Here is a 16,982-nt window from a genome sequence, read left to right on the forward strand (position 1 = left end):
TGCACTCAAAATGGCCACCAGCCACATGGCATGTCCCTCCCCATGAACACCCCCAAAAATCGAAAAACACTGCAAAATCAGCACAATCCCATTCCATCCATGGCCTCCATGATGTTTAAATTCAAGACAGCCCACAGAAAGACTAGGCCCATGCTAGACTCAAATACCCCTGGTGAAAAGGCCACAAGTACAGGCCCAAAAAACGAAAATCACTGCAAAATCTGCACAATCCCATTCCATCCATGGCCTCCATGATGTTTAAATTCAAGACAACCCACAGAAAGACTAGGCCCATGCAAGACTCACTACCCCTGGGCATAAATAAAGGTTGAAAAGTAGGCAAAATGGTTGGAGGCCTAACAACAAAGCCTGCATTCAAAATGGCCACTTGCCTGCCAGCACATGGCCAGTGCCTGTAGCTGCACTCAAAATGGCCACCAGCCACATGGCATGTCCCTCCCCATGAACACCCCCAAAAATCGAAAAACACTGCAAAATCAGCACAATCCCATTCCATCCATGCCCTCCATGATGTTTAAATTCAAGACAGCCCACAGAAAGACTAGGCCCATGCTAGACTCAAATACCCCTGGTGAAAAGGCCACAAGTACAGGCCCAAAAAACGAAAATCACTGAAAAATCTGCACAATCCCATTCCATCCATGCCCTCCATGATGTTTAAATTCAAGACAGCCCACAGAAAGACTAGGCCCATGCACCACTCACTACCCCTGGTCAAGGCCCCAACAACAGGTCAAAAATCGAAAAACACAACATTTTACAAAAAAAAAAAATCGAAAAACACAGAAAAATCAGCACAATCCCAATTCATCTATGGCCTCCATGATGTTTAAGTTCAAGACAACCCACAGAAAGAATCAGTCCACCCACCACTGAGTACCCCTGGGCAAAAGGCCCCAAAACAGCCCAAAAATCGAAAATTCCAAAATTTTAGTTGCAGCAACTGTAATGCCCCAAACAAACTTACTTGTAAAATTTCTAATCCAACAGTGATCCAAAGAAAGTCAAAAAGGCCTCAAATCCAAAGATCCAGCAGCATCCACAAAAAGTAATCCTTCCAGCTCCACATCCAAATGAAAAGTGACCAGGAGATGGACAAAGCACTGGGAGGAGCCTGCTGAACAGGAACAGGAAGTTGAAGACTATGGGGCACTTCCTTCCTCCCACCCCCCTGCCCCCCTCCCCAAAATGGACTCCTCGCTAAAAAAGTGCAGGCAAATGTCAAACTAAGGAGTTATTCACATAAAAATCATCATTTCTAGAAGGTTTATGCTGCTTGCTGGTGGATTTCTTGTGCAGAATTGCAAATTTATATTTTCGCTCGCCGCATCTCAAATCTCGCAATTGCGAAGTACCGCGAGACGTGATCTCGCCGTACTCGCGTTGACAAACTATCGCTGGCAAGCCGCGATGACGTAATCGCGCTCGCCAATTCCCGCGGGATCACACAGCAAGATCCAAAATGGCGCAGCACTCGCAAACTATCGAAAAAAACAACTCGGCAAACGATGATAAACGCCGCGCGCCGCAAAAATTGTATCACCAACGCCGCGCGCCGCCAAAAAAATCCGCTGCGTGCGAATTTGCAAATTTTGCGGGAAATCCGCAAATCTCGCGGATTGCGGATTTCCCGAAAATCCGCAAAATCCGCGAGCGTAACGGATTTTCCGCCCATGCTTAATCACCACCCCCTTTTCTGAATCATTTTTGTCCACCATAAGCGTGGAAGGGTATACTCAGATGTGAGTCCCTTGCTCATTGCACCATCAGGATTCAGGCAAGCCGGGCCGAAGACGGCTGAAATGCCAGAAACCGGTCCCCGGAAGCTTGTTTCCTTCCCGGTATAAGAATTGGCTTGGTAGTTTGGTCTGCCCTGTTCCCATGATGCACTGGGCCAGTTTCAGACTAATTTGCATATAGCCAAGTTCTGAGCTGGAATGGTGCAATGAGTTAAAAAACGGTGATGGATCAAGCCCTGATCTTTGGACTGGGTAAGAGTGGTCTGCTTAATTCAGACACTCTGTTCATCACCACCCCCTTTTTTGAATCATTTTTGTCCACCATAAGCGTGGAAGGGCATACTCAGATGTGAGTCCCTTGCTCATTGCACCATCAGGATTCAGGCAAGCCGGGCCGAAGACGGCTGAAATGCCAGAAACCGGTCCCCGGAAGCTTGTTTCCTTCCCGGTATAAGAATTGGCTGGGTAGTTTGGTCTGCCCTGTTCCCATGATGCACTGGGCCAGGGTCAGACTAATTTGCATATAGCCAAGTTCTGAGCTGGAATGGTGCAGTGAGTTAAAAAACGGTGATGGATCAAGCCCTGATCTTTGGACTGGGTAAGAGTGGTCTGCTTAATTCAGACACTCTGTTCATCACCACCCCCTTTTTTGAATCATTTTTGTCCACCATAAGCGTGGAAGGGTATACTCAGATGTGAGTCCCTTGCTCATTGCACCATCAGGATTCAGGAAAGCCGGGCCGAAGACGGCTGAAATGCCAGAAACCGGTCCCCGGAAGCTTGTTTCCTTCCCGGTATAAGAATTGGCTTGGTAGTTTGGTCTGCCCTGTTCCCATGATGCACTGGGCCAGGGTCAGACTAATTTGCACATAGCCAAGTTCTGAGCTGGAATGGTGCAGTGAGTTAAAAAACGGTGATGGATCAAGCCCTGATCTTTGGACTGGGTAAGAGTGGTCTGCTTAATTCAGACACTCTGTTCATCACCACCCCCTTTTCTGAATCATTTTTGTCCACCATAAGCGTGGAAGGATATACTCAGATGTGAGTCCCTTGCTCATTGCACCATCAGGATTCAGGCAAGCCGGGCCGAAGACGGCTGAAATGCCAGAAACCGGTCCCCGGAAGCTTGTTTCCTTCCCGGTATAAGAATTGGCTTGGTAGTTTGGTCTGCCCTGTTCCCATGATGCACTGGGCCAGGGTCAGACTAATTTGCATATAGCCAAGTTCTGAGCTGGAATGGTGCAGTGAGTTAAAAAACATTGATGGATCAAGCCCTGATCTTTGGACTGGGTAAGAGTGGTCTGCTTAATTCAGACACTCTGTTCATCACCACCCCCTTTTCTGAATCGTTGAGGTTGTGTTGGCGTGCGATGGCAGCAAGGGGTCTCATGTAGACGTTGAAGAGGGTGGGCCTGAGTGACGATCCTTGAGGGACGCCGCAGATGACTTCGGCGGCCTCGGAACGAAACGGGGGGAGGCGGACTCTCTGTGTTCTTCCGACGAGGAATGAGATGATCCACTCCAGTGCCTTCTCTTGGATGCTGGTGTTGCTGAGGCATTGGACTAGGGTGTGGTGGCAGACAGTGTTGAATGCTGCAGAGAGGTCCAGGAGGATGAGTGCCCGCTGTTTCTCCGTTGTCGAGCAGGGCTCGGATGTCATCGGTGGCTGCGATGAGGGGGGTCTCAGTGCTGTGGTTGGCTCTGGAACTGGACTGCGAGGGGTCGAGGGATCCGTTCGTCTCGAGGAAGGCGGCAAGCTGTCTGTTGACGATCTTCTCGATGACTTTGACAGGAAAAGGAAGGAGTGAGATGAGGCAGAAGTTTTTGAGGTGGGTGGGGTCCGCAGTAGGTTTCTTCAGTAGTGCGCTGAGCTCGGCATGCTTTCAGCTCTCCGGGAAGGTGGCGGTGTTGAAGGAGGTGTTGATGACGTCTCGGAGTTGGGGTGCGATGGTGGAGTCAGCCTTGTTGAAGACATGGTGGGGGCATGGGTCGGTTGGAGATCCGGAGTGGATGTGTTCATAGTGCGGGCTGTGTCTTCGGTGATCACCGTGGTCCAGGTGCGGAGGGTGGCGGTGGGGTGCGTTGGTTCGACGGTTGGGTGCGTGGATGGTGTGCCGAAGCTGTTGTGGATGTCGGCAATCTTGCGGTGGAAGTACGAGGCGAGGGAGTCGCAGAGATCCTGTGAAGGAGAGATGTTGTTGTTGCCGGTGCTGCGGTTGGAGAACTCCTTGACGATGTTGAAGAGTTCCTTGCTGTCGTGGGCGTTGTTGTCCAGTCGTTCCTTCAGTGATTTCTTCTTGGCGGTGCGGATGAGCTGGTGGTGCTTGCGGGTGGCGAGTTTGAGGGCGGTCATGTTGTCAGCGGTCTGGTCGAGGAGCCAGGCTTTCTCGAGGGTGCGGCAGGTCTTCTTGGAGTCCTTGAGTTTGTCGGTGAACCAGGGGGCCTTCTTGCTTCTGGGTCTGTTAGGAGGGTTCTTCCGAGGTGCGAGGTCATCGGCGCAGGCGGTCAGCCACTGCGTGAAGTTGGGGGCTGCTTCGTTGGGGTCCGTTGTGCTGGCAGGTGGGTTCTGGCTGAGGGAAGTGGTGAGCTGGTCGGCGGTGATCTTGCTCCAGCTTCTTTGAGGAACCTGTTGCGGGTGGTGGTGGGCTGTGTTTTTTCTGAAGCTGAAGTGGATGCAGTTGTGGTCGGTCCAGTGGAGTCCGGTGGAGTGGCTGAAGGTGATGTGCTTGCTGGAAGAGAAGACGGGATCAAGCGTGTGGCCGGCGTACTAGGTGGGGGTGTTGACCAGTTGCTTGAGTCCGTGGTTGGCGAGGTTGTCCAGCAGGGCGGTGGTGTTGTGGTCCTTGTTGTTCTCCAGGTGGAAGTTGAGGTCCCCAAGGAGGATGTAGTCGGTGGAGGGGAAGGCGTGTGGGCTGATGAAGTCCGTGATGTCTTCGCTGAAATGTGTGCGTGGTCCCGGGGGTCTGTAGATGAGGGTGCCTCTGAGGGTGGTCTTGGGGTCGGTGTGGATCTGGAAGTGGAGGCGCTCGGCGGCGTTGAATGTGTCTTTGGAGTCGGTCGTGATGTGGATGGTGTTCTTGTGGACGATGGCGATGCCTCCTCCGGTCTGGTTGACGCGGTCCCTCCTGATGATCTTGTACCCGTCCGGGATGGCGATGGCGATGTCGGGGGCTGAGGAGGCGTTCATCCAGGTTTCCGTGAGGAAGGCGATGCCTGGTGATGTTGTGTCGAGGAGGTTCCAGAGTTCCACGGCATGTCTGTGGACGGAGCGGGTGGAGCAGGATGCACGTGAGGTTGTTGCTGGTGTTTGGCTTGGCGGGCGCGGTGCAGGTTCGGAGGCAGGTGAACTTGCAGGTTCTACAGGTGAATGGTCCATGTATGTGTTTCGGGGCGGCCTGGCAGCAGGTGGGGTTCCGGCCGGCATTGAGTGCGTTGAGGGCAGCGGCATCATAGGTCTGACGAATAGTCTTGCATCAGTTGGGGCCAGGGGTCCTGGCGCTGGGCATGGGCCAGCGCGGACGGGCGCAAACGGGCTTGCCTTTGGCGCGCCTTCGGCGCACAATTGGCGCGCCCGCTGCGCGTGAACGCTGTGCATACGTGCGGACTCTGCCATAAATGGCGAGTCGGGGGGCGGAGCGAGGGATGAGCAGCTGGGAGGTGGGAGCGGGGTGGCGAATGGGAGAGGGACCAGGAGGAGAGGGGGCGGGGCCGCGGGGGAGCAGCGGCAGGGAGCGGGAAACGGCGGCTGAAGCGCTAGGGGGTCTAAGAGCTAAACAAACAAAGGCAGGGGGATGGCAGCGGACAATCAGGGGGCACAGCACAATAACAGGGCAAAAACGGCAGGAAATACAGTAATACAAAATCAGGGGCACAGCACAATAACAGAGGCGAAAACCGGAGAAAAAAACAAAATACAAATTACGAGGCAGAGATACGAACGCTCAAGGGCAACGAGCAGGCGGTGGCAGCAAGGGGACCGGGTGACCTCGGGAGGAGCCACGCGGCGGGTTGAGCGACCGTCACTGACGAGGTCAGGCTGGTCACAGCTCCCCGTCGCACGGCCAAGTCCTTAAGCGCCCAGTGGGAGGGAGGAGCAGCTGGGAGGTGGGAGCAGGGTTGCGAATGGGAGAGGGACCAGGAGGAGAGGGGGCAGGGCCGCGGGGAAGCAGCGGCAGGGAGCGGGGAACGGTGGCTGAAGTGCTAGGGGGTCTAGGAATTAAACAAACAAAGGCAGGGGGATGGCAGCGGACAATCAGGGGGCACAGCACAATAACAGGGCAAAAACGGCAGGAAATACAGTAATACAAAATCAGGGGCACAGCACAATAACAGAGGTGAAAACGGCAGAAAAAAACTGAATACAAATTACAAGGCAGAGATACGAACGCTCAAGGGCAACGAGCAGGCAGTGGCAGCAGGGGGACCGGGTGACCTCGGGAGGAGCCACGCGGCGGGTTGAGCGACCGGCACTGATGAGGTCAGGCTGGTCACAGCTCCCCGTCGCACGGCCGAGTCCTTAAGTGTCCAGTGGGAGGGAGGAGCAGCTGGGAGGTGGTAGCGGGGTGGCGAATGGGAGAGGGACCAGGAGGAGAGGGGGCGGGGCCACGGGGGAGCAGCGGCTGGGAGCGGGGAACGGAGGCTGAAGCGCTAGGGGGTCTAGGAGCTAAACAAACAAAGGCAGGGGGATGGCAGCGAACAATCAGGGAGCACAGCACAATAACAGGGCAAAAACAGCAGGAAATACAGTAATACAAAATCAGGGGCAAAGCAAAATAACAGAGGCGAAAATGACAGAAAAAAACAGAATACAATTTACGAGGCAGAGATACGAACGCTCAAGGGCAACGAGCAGGCGGTGGCAGAAGGGGGGCCGGGTGACCTCGGGAGGAGCCACGCGGCGGGTTGAGCGACCGGCACTGACGAGGTCAGGCTGGTCATGCCTTTTGGGTTGAAGAATGCCCCAGCCACCTTCTAGAGGTTGGTCAACCAGATTCCTGGCTAAGCTGTAGAACTTTAGTGCTGCCTACCTTGACGATATCACAGTCTTCAGCTCCAACTGGGATGACCTTTTCCACCACCTTGTAGAAGTGCTGTGAGTCCTGCAGAGTGCAGGCCTAACTATCATGGCCAGTAAGTGCAGAGCTGTATCAAGGGGTATGGCAATGTTGCCCCTTTGACAGAGCTTACTTCCAAGATGCAGCCACATCAGGTGAACAGGACGGAGGCATGCCAGACCACTTTTGAAAACTTAAAGAAGGCCATGTGCACTGCACCCATGCTCAAGACCCATGACTTCTCCCAAGAATTTGTGTGCAGACTGATGCCTCACAGCAAGGCATGGGGGCTAAGCATGGGCGAATTTTGCGAATCTCGCGTTCGCGAATTTTGCGGATTTGCGAACTCGCAATCCGCAAAATCCGCGAATTCCCGCGAATTTGCGGATTTTTTTTTTTGTGTGTTCGCCCGTGTTTCTGCCAGTTCGCGAGGGTTTTTACAATTTCGCAATTTGCGAACTTACCTGTCGGGTCGCAAGTTTTGCGAACTTGTTGTTTCTACGTGTCCAGCCTGTTTGGGACACTCTTCTTCATCACTGCCACTCTCTGTCACCACTGCCACTCTCTGACTACTCATGCCACCCTCTGGCCCACCCATGCCACCCTCTGTTTCATCACCACACCCTCTGGTTGTCCAGTGTACATTATTTTCGGCAAAGCAAAGCACACCTTCCCTGCCTCAAGTGACCTGAATTAATTTGGGGCTGATTAATGTGTCACAGAATATTTTTTTAGCTGGCACCTGCTTCCTTAGTGCTTCTTGATTAGTGATCTTTTGCACTTGCTAAGTGCTTTCATTGTTGCAAAATTAGTTACAACACCTGCCCTGCCCCAACTGACAATAATGAATTAGGGGCTGATTCATGGATTTTAACTTCCAGCCTGGCTCCTGCTTGTCTCCCTTAGCTGTAATTCAGGACCTTTGTGGCATATGTGTAACTTTTCTGAGGTTCAGAGCAGGGTCACATAATAGTTGCAACTGGCAACTGAACTCTGGAGGGGCCCCTCAGGAAGCACTACAGGAAATGGCTACTAATGATGAGCCTGAACTTTTGAACCTGGTAAGTAGTTTCAGTTTTGCTAAGATCGTATTTCTGCAATTTAGCACTTATTCGCGGGGCGCGAAGTTGTACTGGGAAGCCGCGAACTCACGCGAACAGTGCGAGCAGTGCGAGCAAAATCCGCTGCTCACGGATTTGCGGATTTTGCGGGAGATTCGCGAATCTCGCGGATTGCGAATTTCCCGAAAATCCGCAAAATCCGCGAGCGAAACGGATTTTCCGCCCATGCCTAATGGGGGCCATGCTTTCACAGATAAATGAAGAGGTCCTTCAATAGCCTTCAATAGTAGGAACAGTGGAGGAGTGTAATAGAAAGAGAAGCTTTTGGTCTGGTCTGGGCACTGAAGAAGCTAATACCCTACTTGTTTGGGACTCACTTCCAAGTCCATAGACACCATAGGCCCCTCCAATGGTTACTGTAGATCAGAGGTGAGAATCCTAAACTTTTGAGGTTGTCCAGACTCAGAACATTGCTTGCCCCAATCTGCAGTTGAGCTCTGTGCTCAGTCGATCCCAGAAGCTACACTTCATTACAAGTGGTGCCGGAGCCTGGACAAAGAATCAGTGTGCTGCTCATGATTACAGCATTCCTTTCCCTAAGCGTTACTGGGACTATGCCAGAGGAGTCCGTATCAAGAGCAGCGTGTCACACCGTTGCCCCACACATTGCCAGGGCAATGATGAGGCTAAGCGGAAACAAATAAACATGGGTCCCTGAACCTAAAACTGGCAATCTCACCACCAAAAGGTACTGTGTGCACCCGGGGCCTGTGAGGTTCCTATAGCCAACCTGTGTGCTATCGCAGGAGTTTGCAAACCCCTTAATTGCACTGGTCCTGGGAGATCTGCCAAGCTCCTTAGTTCTGGTGCCTGTTGGTCCCCGTTTCATGCTGGAACTTTAAGGAGACATATCTATCAATCCACTCTAAGGATCTGTACCAGTGAAACGTACTAATTATGTTTGATTTACACACTGTGATTCTCGTAATACTTTTTTAAAGTGCATATCTTAAGATTCCTAAATGGGATTTTTGTCATTTTGGTGTTGTTTAAAAGAGTAAAGGAAACACAATTGTTCGAACTCTGTGTTGAGTCTTTTTTGTGGTGTTTTCGCTGTATTACTGTGTGTTGGCTTTGTAGAAAACTGGCCTTTTATAGTTGTTGTCCCCTTATTATTTTCCCCCTTTTTAACTACTGGATACACTTTTTCAGCTGCTAACCAGATCTCAGTGCCAGTGCTCTTTCCTTAAAACAAGGTGATGTCTAACTAACTGATTTGGCAATGGACTTTAGAACCCCTGTAAGTCCCCAGTAAATGTCACCTCTGCTACCTAATGCATGGGTACCAAAGAGCGTCCCTAAGATCTACAGCTTATTTTATGCCACCCTAAGGGAACCATACACAAATTCCACACAGCCTGCCTTTGCAGGCTGCATGACAAAATGTAAACCATGAAGTGATAACATGACATGCCACATTTCTGTGTGCCATGTCAAAGCCACTACATTTAATACAGGTAAGTCACCCCTATAACATACCTTTGAGCCCTAAGGCAGGCTGCATTATATTTTATGCGAGAACATATATGCATGAGCAGATAACCCCCTTTGGTGTCTAGTTCTATAACTAGATATTACAAGCAAACAGGTAAGCCATCTTAAGGAATGTACTGGGCACTAGTTAAAAAGGAGGTATCCAGCTACATAATGGCTTCACTGAAAAAAAGTGTGTTGGGTACCACAAACGTCATATTAATATATCCACATTGATTACAGAGATGAATATATTAATACATGCACCCAGATGGTAACTTAGAGGTACCCCTTGAACCCTACTAGCTATCTAGTGTGCTTGTTGACTGGTCCTATCCAGCCTGCCATCACATATGAGTTACTGACCCCATGTGGGGTGAGAGCGCCACTCTCAGAGGTCAGAAACAATGCCTGCTCTGGCAGGAGGTGTTTATACCTCCTCCAGCAGGAAGGCTAGTGAATTACCATGTCACTGCAAGGAGCTTCAAGGAGCACAACACCTTTGATATGCAGGCCTGGCTTCCCCCAGACCTGGAGAGGGTCACCCACTGCTCTGAGTACCATTTGGCACCAGGACTGGCAGGAAACTAGCTATGTAAGGAGGTGTGTTGCACCTCCAGGGCAGTCACACCCCTAGGGTGGGCTACCTGAAGTGTACACGAAAATTAGGGTTTCACTATCTTTGTTGTGGTGAAATTAGGAACTCTGGGACAGGGTGATGCTCACTCCCCACAGGAAGTGGTCATCTAATGGATGTAGTGACCCCAAGGGGAAGTAGTCAATTGGCTACTTCCCTTCACTCCTTTCAAAGCCCTAAATTGAATATTTAGGTGTCCCCCCTATCACCAGGAAATTAGATTTGTCTGTCTGGAGTTGAAAGAAGGACAAAAAAAGTCCACCACTCGAGAACTGAGCAGCAGCAACTGACATAGCAACAACTCTGCCTGCTGTCCCAGAAAATTGCACAAAGTCGGCCACCCAGAAAGTGGTGTCACATCACAAAGCTGTGAAGGTCTGATCCACAACTTCAACTGGTCAAAACCATCTCCCTTTGAGCAGTGGCGCTGTTTCCCTCATGTCTGCAAGAACCAAAAGGACCAGCAATGAGAGTCTCTACCAGCACGACCCCGCTGGACAAAGCGCCACTGTACACAAGCCCCGCAGCCCAGGTTTCGGTTAACCAATGGTGACCCTAAGGCACAGAGACCCCCAAGAGTTGAGCCCCCCTCAGACTCCGCCAAGCTGGCCCCCAAGCTCACACCTGAAGTCTCTTTCTGAAGGCATGCAGGAACTTCAAGAGTCTTCGGACTGGTGCGACCCAATGCCTGAATACACCACTGTACCCTGATGCCCACAGCCTGAGGGGAAGTGGCTCAATGGAGCCCACAGGGTCCCGAGACCCTCCACAGCTGAACCTACTTTTGGGTTTGACCAGACTAGTCCCCCAGTCAACACCTGCATCCTGTTTTTACAGGCAACCAAAAAGCACAAGAGTCTCTCGCAGTGTGACCCATCCGGAGAGAGCACCTTTGCACACAAGCCCCCCCCCCCCAGCCAAGTTCCAGTGGGCCAAAGGTGTCTCGGCATGCCCAAGACCCTCAAGGGCTAAGTCCCTCATGGGTTCATCCAGTCTGACCTCCAGTCCTTACTTTCAGCCTCTCTTGAAAGGACTGTTCCCCATTGATTTAACGTAAGTTTCAGTAGTATTAGAAGCCAGTCATTGAATGAATGAATGAATAACTTTTATTGTGTGGTTACTTAAAACCATTACATTAAGATCAAGGTATAAAATTACAAAAGTTAAAAGAACCACAAAATTTCAGTAGTCAGGCGTATGTTAAAAAGTTCCCAAAGTTCGTAAGGGCAAAAAACCACAGAATTTCTGGTGACAAGCGTTTATAAGAAGTTCCCAAAGTTCATACGGGCACACGCGGTCGGGGCCTGTGAGGGCCACCGGGGGTCCTACAGCAAGGTCTCTATTCCTGCATGGCCTTTGCTGCTGTCAACTCGAGCCGAGTCTGTTGTATAAATTTTCCGAATGAGGCCATCTGTTTTACTACGCTCATGGTGTATAGATGATGGATTGCTTCCTTGACTGTACGTGTCCCAGCGTCCCTGAGAATGGGCCTAAGGTAGAGTGTGCGGGGTGCACATAGAGTGGGGCAGCAAAACAGTAAGTGGGCCAGTGACTCTCGTTTATAGTTGCAGAGTCTGCAAGCCCGAACTCCTGTGCCTGCATTTTCCGGGTGATATAGTTCATTGAGTGGCAGGGGATGCAATCTGTAGGCGAGGATCTTGTGGAGAGCTGGGAGGCCCAGGCCTGCGTGAGATGGTTTCGAGGATTGTGCGCGATGTGTGGCAAGCATAAGGACTCATGGAAGGCTCTTTTCCTGAGGGACTCCAAGTCCAGCTCCCAGGAGCGTGCACGCACTTGTCTCTTTATCACGTGTTTGATGGTCGTGTAGTTGACAAGATCTGGGTTCCACGACTCGATCGCCAGGTTCAATTGCGTCATGGCAGCTTCAATGGTAGCTGACCAGGGGTTCCCTGGTTCAGTAAAGATGTGTTTCAGGACGGCCTTTAGTGTGTTATCGCGTGCCGCTGTTGCAAGGTAATAATATTTACTTAGGGCCGCCATCTCTTCCAAGGTATGTTGGTTAAGGGCGAATTCCAGGCGGATTAGAGTGTTTCTTATGCATTTCGGCAGGTGATACAGTCTCTTGTATGCCCCGAAATGGATTTTTTCCAACTCCTTATTTAATTTGCCTGGATACGCCTGTTGTGCGTAGTTAAGGGCCGGCATTAACTTGGCCTTGAGGACTCTTTGAATGGCCGTTGCTGATGGACTGTGTATAAGGGCTTGTAGTTTGCATAGGGCAAAGGTGATGGACTTACCTTTACCCTGTATTTTCTTTAAGTGGGTACCGCACGACCCTGATTCATGAAAGGAGGCCCCTAAGTATAAGTATTTCTGGGTACTGTCCAAGGTTAAATGGCCGAGGCTCCATTTTGCTCTTTTTTTTTGGGGTAGTGCCCAAAAATGACTATTTTTGATTTAGTCGGGTTTGCTACCAGCCTGTTTTTGTTGTTGTATATTGCCAGGGCGGTGAGTGCCTTTTGGAGTCCTGTTTTTGTGTGATCCAGAATTACGAGATCATCCGCGTACTGCATGAAATGTATTTTGGTTGCCCCGATCTTTGGTGTTACTAAGGTGGCCCCCAGCAGGGCTGTCTCCATGTCTGCTGTATATAAGTTGAACAGTAGGGGCGCCAACACGCACCCTTGTTTTAAACCACGGTTCGTGTCTATCTTATCAGTTGCGGAGTCGTTTGAAAGTTTGATTCTTACCCAGATGTTTTGATACAGGGATTGTATCGCTCTTAACAGGGAAGGATCGATGTTCCAGTGGACCAGCTTTCTCCATAGGATGGTACGGTCTACCCCATCGAATGTAGCAGAATAGTCGATGAAGCAGGCAAATAAAGGGAGGCTTTTACGCAGCCGTGCTCGATTGATTAGGTAAGAGAGTGCTGTGATGTTATCCACGGTCGAGGACCCTGGTCTGAAACCAGTTTGACAGAATGGCAGGAGTTTTTCTTCACTTGCCCAGTCTGTGGGGTCTTTCAGGATGGCACTTGCGAAAGCTTTACCCTCAATGTCTAACAGGGCGATCATACGGTAGTTTGTTGGGTCTGATTTGGTCCCTTTTTTACGAATTGGGTGCAGAAGCGAGCCTCGCCATGAGTCAGGCACGGCCCCCGACAGCCAACAATCAGAAAATAGGTGGGTCAGGTTTTCAGACCAGAATTCGATGTTTGATCTGAATAGGTTACCTGTTAGACCGTTGGGGCCCGGTGCGCCGTTTGCTCGAATTTTTTTTAATATTTTGGACACTAGAGCTTTTCCAGGAGGGGATGTTGTGTTAGTAGTGAAAGCCGGGTCCAATATTTGTGGGGTCGTGTTGTGAGGCTTGATGGTAAGTCCTTCTTCCTGGTAAAGCGCTTTTACATGGCGGACCCAGACAGATGCCTCAAGGGAGTTTTCTCTATGATTTGAGCCTCGACCAAGATGACTGATGTAACTCCAAAACTCTTGTGATTTTCCAGGGCTCAATAGATCTAAAATTTTCAGCCACTGAGCCTCGCAATGATTACGCTTTGCGGCCCACACTTTTATGGAGTGGCTCTTTGCGACCTCTTGCAGTTGGATTTTGTTTTTAGTAGTGCGTTTTTTCCTGTAGGCTTTACGTTTTTTGTTTAAGTCCTTGGCACTGGTTTTAATTTCTGCATTAAATCCGTGTGTGGTTGGAGGGTGCCAGCGGATTGCCCTGGGTTTGTCTCCACCTCCCCTAAGTTCTGCCGCTAGGGTCAAGGTGATTCCTTCCCATATGGCTATCATCTCCTGGTTGTGTTTACGCGGAGGCCAGCCTGCCCACATGTTTGCCCAGTTGTTAAAGGTTGCTGTGGCTACCTGCCCCCATTTTATTCTTCTGGGCAGTTTTGTTAATTCTTGGCCGTCCGATGCCCCCACGCATATCGGCTGATATCGTGATTGCACCGATAAGTTCATGGTTATTGTTAGGGCTGCGTGATCGCTATCATTATGTTGGTGAACCATGAAGTTTATCATTTTGTCTTGCAGGTTATCGCTTAAGATGATATAATCGGTCGTCGTTTGATTGTTATACGTGTGACCGATCAAGGCTCCCGGGGTGTTATTTAAGAGCAATGTGTGGGCCGTCGCCAGTTTGTGAGAGTTTAGGAATTCATTCAGTGCTTCGGTCCCCCCGCGGTGTTGTTTTTGCTTGGTTGAAACCCCTATGTTATGAATGTTAAAGTCACCGAGGATAATGCAGTCTAATGATGGGTAGCCTAGCAGTAAACTTTCTAATTGATTTGCGAGTATGAGCGAGTTAAATGTATTCTCCTGCAAGTTGTGATAGATGTTGATTAGTAGTATTGGTGGGATTCCGTTGGTCGAGTTGGAGAATTTCAGAATACCCGCCTGTAGGGTGTCTGGTAGATTATGTAGTTCCAAGAATTCTATGTTCAAGGCATGTTTTATATAGACGCACTTTCCCCCTGATGGTCTTCCGAATATGTTGGTCTTTTTAGCCGCTTTACTATATTCTGCATATCCTCTTAGTGAGAGTGGATGGGTCAGACAGGTTTCCTGTGTGCAAATAATGTCTGCTTCCTCCAAGAATTTCACCGCAGCTGGGCTTAATAGCAGCTTTTTGAGTCCTGAGACATTCCACATTAGTATTTTTAGACTCTCGGTGAATTTCTCTTTTTTCTTTAGATTTTTTTCTCGCTCGCTAGCAGCATGTTGAGATGTTCGAACTGAATTTGCGGGGCGGGCTGTATTAGGAGCTGGGATTTAGTGCAGATGACAGCCAGGACCAGTCGTTGCATGGGTGACCCCTGGTTGTGCACAATCGTTTTCCTTGAGTGAGGTTTGTTGTGATCTTAATTGGGGTGCCGTCGGTTGGGCTGTTGTTTGTGCTACCTTTGCACCCCTGGAGGACGGACTCAATTTTTCGCCGATGGGTGGTAGGAGCGTTTGTGGATGTAGAGTCAACCATGCCCTGTGCCTGATTGTCCGGCTTAGGGTGTAGGATCGATGCTTTTAAGATTAAGGGATATTTTTGGGTCGGCTTTGCCTTTATCTTTATGCCCCAGCTTTCTAGTAATAGTTGTTGGCTCCTCAGTGCCTCCGCCAGGTCTGGTCTGATGAAGGTTAATTCCGTTGTTTCATTTTTTTCTTCTGCGTCTGGGGGCAGGAAAGAGATGGTCTCGATGTCTTTGGTTTTTATACCTTCCAGTCCCGGCAGGTTTGCGCAGAGTGTTAAGAGATTACTTCGGTTCAGGATGTCCCATTTTCCTTGAGAGGTGTATTCTGGATATAACAGTATTTTCCAATCCTCTTCATTTGCTTGGCTTGGAATGGCCTCTTTAAGCCAAGTTTTGCCCTGGATTTTGATTGGAGGTGTCATCTTCGAGCCGGGCAGGTGAAGGTTTGTCTGCTGGTTTGGTCCTATTGTCGCTTGAGGTGCCTCCATGGGCGCTGTGCTGGAGGAGCAGTGCTTATTCCGTTGCCTATCGACGGCTTGCTCCGGTTTAAAGGGAGTCGGCCCATTGGGGACGCTCTGAGAGTCTCTGATGGTGACATTGATAGTTTTTGGATTATCGGGGGCTTTTGCTTCGCTCATTGTGAGCTTGGTTTGTGCTGGGTTCTCAGATCTAGTTTGGCGAGGCTCCTGCGGGTGTTGCGTGGCTTCATCAAGGTTGGTTGCCTGCGAATCATGCGCATGTTTTTGTGTTATTGGCGCTGTCGTGGGTTGAGAAGCCAGGGGGGGAGCAAGCAAGCTTGGGTCCTGGGCTAAAGTGAAGATGTGTAAGTTTTCGGTCGATGATCCTGTGGCTTCTGCTTTATGGAACGGGGCTGCCAGGGTAGGCTGCTTATTGGGTCGTAACCAATTGTGAATAACGCTGGTGGCGTATGCGTTATTTTTCTTCTCCTTGTTGAGTTTTCTTAGTTTTTTTTGTTTTTTCTTGACAGGTTTTGTGACTCTGGGCTGGACGGCTTGAGGGTTGGTTGGTGTTCCTGACTTTCAGCCTTTGTCAGGGTTAGTCTTGTGCCGCCAGCAGAGGGCAAGGCCAAGGGTGCTGGCTTTTCCGAGCTGCTTGGGCAGGGGATGGCCGGGCTGTTATCCGTGGGATGTGCCATGGCGGCTGTGTAATTGAAGGCATACTCTTCAAACCGTTTTTTTTATCTGCTTCACCCTTGAGGTCCTCTATTAGAGTGGTCATAATATTTGGAAGTTTTTCTAGACTGTGCAGAATCGGACTACAACTGCATGACTCTTGTTTGAATTGTTTGCTATCCTGCGCTCTGCGTATCAGGGCGTTCAAGTTGTCCAGTTTTGAGTCTATCCCCGATATCAGATTTGCCACTATTTGTAGAATGTTGATCTGCACATCAAGCTTGTTCGCGTGCATTATCGCTGCGCCGGTCATTGAGACAAGGGCTTCACTGATTAATGATAGATGATTAGTATTTGGAGGGCCGCTATCCGAGGGCGGGGATGGGGCCGTTTTATCATCTTCTTGGAGGCCCGATGTAGGTAAGTTCAGTAAGTGTTTTGGGGTCCTGTCGAATAATTGTCGGGTTACACCTTCCTCCATAGCCGGCGAGTCATAGAACAATTCTGTGTGTGTTGGTATGGTGGGGGGGGTTGTGCCTCCCCTCTTGTCGGCGTGGGAGCTGTCTGAAGTGACATATATGCTCGCTGTAGCTGCGGAAGGGCTGCTCCGCTGGCAGTCCGCTGAGGAGGGAAGAGTCTGGGCTGTGATGTTTGGTTGGGTGTGCCCAAGTGCCTCCATATCCAGTGTCAAAGGTTTGGGTCGCGTGCCACTCTGGAGGGTAAGTATTGTTGGTGAGAGAGGTATCCTGTTTGCCCGAGGGCTTGCAAGTGTTAAGTTCAACTCTTCTTCCTCTGTTACTTTGATAGCGATCAAGCTGTCCGAAGAGCTGGATCAAGTGGGGGTAGAGGATGTTTTTGGATTCAAGAA

The 16,982-nt window shown here is 50.3% G+C and overlaps 1 protein-coding gene across 1 annotated transcript in view; it reads left to right on the plus strand.

The window, feature by feature from the left end:
* Positions 1–14,061, plus strand: part of LOC147750671 (uncharacterized) — a 77,952-nt gene extending 63,891 nt beyond the window's left edge. The window contains exon 10 of the mRNA XM_086930178.1: positions 14,050–14,061. Coding sequence (XP_086786304.1) covers positions 14,050–14,061 — 12 coding nt within the window. The remainder of the gene's footprint in view (positions 1–14,049) is intronic.
* The last annotated feature ends 2,921 nt before the right edge of the window (positions 14,062–16,982 follow it).

Source organism: Lissotriton vulgaris, chromosome 1_1 (assembly GCF_964263255.1).
Source record: "Lissotriton vulgaris chromosome 1_1, aLisVul1.2, whole genome shotgun sequence".
NCBI classification, from domain to species: domain Eukaryota; kingdom Metazoa; phylum Chordata; class Amphibia; order Caudata; family Salamandridae; genus Lissotriton; species Lissotriton vulgaris.